At 44.4% G+C, this 6,167-nt stretch overlaps 1 protein-coding gene, 1 non-coding gene and 1 pseudogene across 2 annotated transcripts; 1 reads left to right on the top strand and 2 right to left on the bottom strand.

Annotated features, from left to right (window-relative positions):
- Positions 1-1,606: 1,606 nt before the first annotated feature.
- LOC119279373 lies at positions 1,607-2,534 on the top strand (annotated as a pseudogene).
- A 234-nt stretch (positions 2,535-2,768) lies between these two features.
- Positions 2,769-4,073, bottom strand: LOC119280945 (NADH-ubiquinone oxidoreductase chain 1-like). The gene has a single exon (XM_037561619.1). It carries the CDS (start codon positions 3,512-3,514, stop codon positions 3,143-3,145), a length of 372 nt encoding a protein of 123 aa, XP_037417516.1. The 5' UTR covers positions 3,515-4,073; the 3' UTR covers positions 2,769-3,142.
- Positions 4,074-4,778: 705 nt separating this feature from the next.
- Positions 4,779-4,853, bottom strand: TRNAQ-UUG. Its single transcript has one exon. It is a non-coding gene; the product is annotated as a tRNA-Gln (tRNA).
- Positions 4,854-6,167: the final 1,314 nt, after the last annotated feature.

Genomic DNA, 6,167 nt, shown 5'->3' with positions numbered 1-6,167 from the left:
TCCCCCTCTTCTGTCAACCGTTGAAAGAGCATAGCCCAGGAATGAACCATATCGATCCAAGGTTGCAAGGAAAGAAGAAAGGTAAACCAGACCATAGGAATCTTCTGATGAAGTCAATCAGAGAGGACGGTTAGGTTCTTTGTTGCCTCCTCTGCTTAGCTTATAGAATTACACGATTTATCACGATAGACATTCCAATCAATGGTTGGACGATCAATACCATCGAACTATTCCATTCCACTGCTGAATGACGGAAACGGAAACTTTTTCTTACTGATGGACTGATCCTGGGAGTTTAGACTGACGGTTAGATGGTTGTTCACTTGTGTGCTTATTTTCCTTCCCCACTCAAAAACAAGTGTTACAGAATGTTCTTCAATTCAAATAGGTATGATCCCGTCCATCCTTCCAGAGCTAGGCACTTGCTTCAGAATGAGAATCTTCGACAGAGATCGTTCCTTCAGTTTAGCAATCAATTCGATCCATACTGACTTAGCTTGAAGCATGGCTTGCCGTTTCGAGGCTCGATGCTACTCTTGGGAACATTATTGATACATCGACTTTCAAGCATCTCGTAGTTGAGCGGTACTGCCATCAACAGTACCAAGATGGAAAGGGACTGCTGAACATGGATAGAACGAGAGTCGAACTCGCATGTCTCTCTTTTCCTGTTAGTTAGGAAAGAAAGCCGATATAAACAGCTCCATATTAGCGAATTGCCTCTGACTACTCTTCCCAGGCTGGTCAAACTATAGGATTCCCATTCACTTAGTAAACTTATTGGACAGACGGGTCAACCACTTGACCGAGGGGAGTAAGGTTCGTCACCATAGTCCCGATAGAAGGTCGAGTTTAAAAACAAACCGAAGACAAAGCAACGAATGAAAGGAAGGACGGCTCGCTTCGCTTTACAACCAGGGCGGGTCTCGCTGCCGGATCAATGCGTAGGACGCACGATCTACAAACAACAATAGAGAGAGCCAACCAAGAACGAAAGAACCTGGAAACAAACCCGCGAGCGAATACCAAACAGAGTAAGAAGGAGGAAGGGCCGAAGGCGGCTTACTAAGCGAGAAGGCTCCAAGCAATAACGCATTAGAAGGGAGCTTGATGCTTTGCAACCTAAGCGGTATAGCTAAGCTTACTCATCAAGGACCGATAGATAGAGCTGCTATTGTTGCTAATGGAGAAAGATTGGAGTGAAGTTTAGTATGCTTTCTAAGATCAGAGGAGGAAAAGAATGAAGGTGTGGGCGGGAAGGAGGAGGCAAGGCCCCCTCAATGTGTATTCGATTACTCATTATGGAACCACCGATTGATCCGATTAGACTTCCCGCGGGGTAGCGCGGGGAACTTGCTGAATCAACTCCTTGGAATCGGAGGCCTGACTGAGGGTCAATCCAATGGTAACCTCAACCTAGGAATGCATGTTTCACTTCCTTGACAGAGCCATCTGAGATGCTCTGTCTCGATGTTGACCTAACATGGATTGATTCTAAATTATGAATCCAAAATCCTGATCTCGCAAAGGATCCGCAATAGCTGTGTGTACTCGAGGACTCTTAGGGAAAGAAAAGCACTTTTCTCTCTCAGCAGTTAGACCGGCTATGGGTGGGTTGGTTATATACTGCGCCTTCCTTCTTCAAACCTTTTGGTATGTATTTCCCCCTAACTATAGATCAGATCCACCAGACCAGAAACTCAATTCCGCACTGCTGCTGATTCGTCGGACTTATCCACCTCAGGGATTCGTGGAATTTCCGTTTTTGAATTGTGTTGGGGGAAATCTACCAAAGCTAGGCAGATAGATAGACTCCTTTCCCGCTGCTAAGGGAGAGCAAGAAACTAAATCAAATGATTGTTTTTTTTTCACCAGCGCCCTTTTTTTGCGGGTACTAAGAGTCCTCTCACTACCAACCAGCAGACATCATCATCTGGCTGGGTCTTGCCGGTATCAACAACGAGAAAGAAGAACCAAATGGAAACAACAACTAACTATGGCTCTTGGCCCAAACAACGTCCTAGGCGTAGGGGAGATCAAAACAAGAAGTCACGCCTAGACGACGACGCCCGTCCTGGGCTGCAGTAAGTAGATCGAGAGGTCGTTCCGCCCCTTGTCCCTGAAGATGGGTAATATGTTCTCATACAATGTTGCTCCAACTTTTTTCTAGAGGGCCTAGCTGGCGAGCGATCCCAGTCCGCGGCAGAGAACAAGACAGCAAGCGAGCGTACCTTTGTTCGCTTCTTTTCCACCAAGCACAGAAGTTTAAGGAGAACTGTAGGTTGGTGGCTACCTAAGGAAACTCCGATTCGATCCGCCCCCCCCCCCGGCTGGGAGGAATCTACCTCATCCCGATCACAAGGAGAGGTTCACCATGATGGGGGGTCAGGTACTTTAATTCTTTGCGTTCCGGAAAGAATGAAATGCATAGGGGACCATCCTTTTTTTTGCGGCATGCTCTCTGATTTACGGATTCGCAGGGGGCCGAGGGCCAACCTTAGTTGACTGACAATGACAAAGGCTTGCGAAACAAAGTAGCGCGTTTGAAATGGAATCTTAATTAACTATCAGTGGTGCGAAGCAGCTTAGCCCTGGGGAGCTAAAGGTTATACCTTTGTAAGCGAACTGTGGTTCTTCTATGTAGGGTATTCCTCCTTTACTCTCTTAATTAACGTCGAGCTAAGTGACTTTGTGTAGCGTAGTAGAATGAAGGCTACGTACGCACCGACACTCTCTTATCCCTAAGCCTCTTTGCTAACTTGCTCGCCTACAAAAATGAGTAGGCGAGGCTAGGCAAACTCAGCCGCTGACTTTGACTGTACTGTAGTAGACTTTCTAGCCTTTTATTTTAGAACCCTTTCTCATGTTCTTTCATCCATCAAGTAGGCGAACCGTCAGGTCCTTAGTAGCGTTGACAAAGAAGAAGAGCCGGTGAAAAAAAAAGAAAGCTAGAATTTCCAATAGTGAGACCAGCTTGACAAGCTACCTTTCCTCTTGATATGAGGTGCGAAGAGAAACATCTCTTTTTTATGACTTCCACTTCTCGATCCCGGCCCGGAAAAGTGACCGACCCCTTGATGAATGAAAGAAAGGGTTTATGAGCCCTAGCCCTGTAAGCCCACACCTGTGTAGAGTAGATCGTTCAACACCTGCGGCACAAACCCATTTTTGACCAATTGGTCCGTATATCATAGGCGACCGAACGGCCGCCCCCTGTCTTACTAGACCAACCTGCTATAATTATTCCATAAACACCTAGCGAAGATATGGCAAACAAATAAAGTAGCCCTATGTTCGGATCTAACAATACCATACCATAATCAAAAGGTACAACGGCCCAAGCGACCAGACTTAACATAAATGTAGCCACTGGAGCCATTCTAAAAAGGGAGAAATTAGCACTACTTGGTGAAATAGGTTCTTTTAGAATCAATTTCAAACCATCTGCTAGAGGTTGTAACAATCCGAACGATCCCACTACATCAGGACCCTTTCGACGTTGCACAAAAGCCATTACTTTACGTTCAGCTAGCACTAAAAAGGCTACTCCTAGTAGAAGTGGTAGAATTAAACAAAGTATTTCCGCTGGAACAGCTATGTACGTTTTCGATTTTCTATTCACTCATGATCGGGCCTGACCTGGTCGACCCGATCAAACTATTTCACTTATGATCTGGCCTAGTTGACCCAATCATGATATTGAAGGATGGGACCTTTTATCGAAAAACTCCGGATCCCGAGAAGTTTTGAAGATGGTGCTCCTGTTACGTTACTTCGAATGGAATCCTCACTTGACTAAGCATAAGCGAAAACGTGGCTGAGAGTAAGCAATCCCCTTTCCTAGTTGTTGAGTCATGATCAGAAATATTGCGAAAGAAAGTGAAATGTCCTATCGTCGTCCCAATTTGGGTAATCCACGATGTCTCCATTTTATGTATCCATCTTGACTCGTTTTCGGTGTATCGATAGTTCGTTGTATTACACTTTGAACTAACCTAGAGGCCGTGCTTAGGCGAAAATCGATATCAGTGAAGTAATCCCGGAACTCTAGAAATCGTGAAGAATTTCTTCCATTTTTTTAATATCGCGAATATAGTGGAAAAAACTCTAGAACATTCCTTTGAATGGAATTGTTCATTGGGTTCGACTTGTTGTTTGACAAAATAGAAAGCTGTCTCTCGTATGTTATTGTAAGGTGATTCATTCAGAATATTTCTTATGTGCGGTTTCAAGATGCTAAAAAAGTAGATTTGGTAATCGGCTTTTGAGCTCCATTATGTGGACTTCATCAATTTTTGAATTATGGACTTGGCGGTAGTGGTCAATACTAACTGCACCATCTAAATGCTCCCTGACCAAGTTTGCATACTCGTCAGGGTTGAGTTGAGGGGGCAGCCCATGCGCTAATTGGGCTTCGAGGTGGCTATACGCGAAAAAAGCTTGCTTTCTACTGAGGCCTGTTCTGTCCTAAACTGTTCCAGAATGTTATTTGTTTCATAGGAAGATTCCAAAAGCACATTGATGCCGAAAGAATCTTCGGAACCGGTGGAGAGGCTATTCTGATTGAAGGCTAGACAAATAACATGACTGAGGTATGTAAATAAAACCTGTGAAATAGCTATATAATATGATCTAAATATAGAAGAATACCAAAGATAATGGATTGCAAAATAAGCTTTTTAGCTTTCTTTTTCTTTTGTGCGCGCTTTTCGCCTGCCTTCCCGACCGCGGATAGGCTACGGGGCTTTGCACTTCGGCCCCATTGTGTGAATACCACATCAAGGTGACAGGATTCGAACCTATGGCCCTCTGTACCAAAAACAGATGCGCTGACCAGACTGCGCTACACCTCGTCTCCCCCTCAGAACATATGGATCTACCTGATCCATAAAGAAAAGAACCACCGCTTTTAGGAATTTTTGACAATTCTCTTTCACTTGAATTTTATTTCGTGAAGGCTCGCTCTCGTTCTTCTTACATCTTGCCCTTTTTTCTTTAGAATTGTATCTGTGGCTACTGCTGTTTTGCCAGTCTGTCTGTCCCCAATAATGAACTCTCGCTGACCGCGCCCTATAGGGATCATCGAATCGATAGCAATAAGCCCTGTTTGAAGAGGTTCGTATATGGAACGCCTGGAAATTCTACTTGGAGCAGGAGATTCAATTAAGCGAGATTCGGAAGCTACAATTTCGCCTCTCCCATCAATAGGTTTAGCCAGAGCATTTATAACACGACCCAAGTTATATACGCTCACGGGTATCTGAGCAATTCTTCCTGTTGTGGAATCGAACCACAGAGCTAGCGCAATTGGGATTTAGAGTCCCATGCGTGAAACTAAAGAGGATTTTCAGTACTCTGCTCTACCAGCCAGAACCTAGAAGGACACTTCACACCTGATTTGACACAGCTAGACTGGAAACACTGCTTGTCAAGAGCACAGACCCCGGTATTGAATACTTTTTTGAGTATGTTGGTAAGGTCCGGTCATCCGCTTCTGTGCTTGCCCTTCTGCGTAACTAGGGGTGCAAGTCCAGTACAACGTACTTTCATAATTGAATCAAAAGCATCGATACATGAAAAATCTCTATATACGATATTTATGACACAGAATGTTGTTCTTTCAACATGATTCCTCAACAATTTTGTCATTGTAACTGACTCTCCGTTCTCTCCGTTCCACTTTGGTTTTTGACTAATAATTACCATGATGAATTTCTCTTACTGCTTGGTTCCGCATTGGATTTTGGAAACTTTTGTTTAGAAAGTGGTGTCACGACCGTGGGGATCAAATGGATGGTTTAGGAAAGTCTAGTGAAGCGGCACGGTCTAATCATATAGATGACCATAGTGGTATGGTTCCGTAGAAAACTACTGGAGGCCATTACCGCCACCGAAATGGTTTCCATGCTCCGTTGGATGATTTGACGATATCGCAGTATCAAGCTAGAACGGTTTCAATTTGTAGGATGGGAAAGAAACCTCATCCTTTGGTGCACACTAACCGATGAAGCTCAACCCTCTCTCGAACTGAGCTATTTCCGCTTTTTCGAACAAAAAGTTCGAGTAGTTCAGTGAAAAAACGGTCAAGCTTTCTTCCATCCTTCCTAGCTCCTCGAGCTTGCACCCGCTCGACGCCTTTTTCATTGTTCGTTCTGAGGTGGATTCGA

Source organism: Triticum dicoccoides, chromosome 3B (genome assembly GCF_002162155.2).
Source record: "Triticum dicoccoides isolate Atlit2015 ecotype Zavitan chromosome 3B, WEW_v2.0, whole genome shotgun sequence".
In the NCBI taxonomy this organism is placed as follows: domain Eukaryota; kingdom Viridiplantae; phylum Streptophyta; class Magnoliopsida; order Poales; family Poaceae; genus Triticum; species Triticum dicoccoides.
This window is presented reverse-complemented; position numbering and strand designations above follow the sequence as displayed.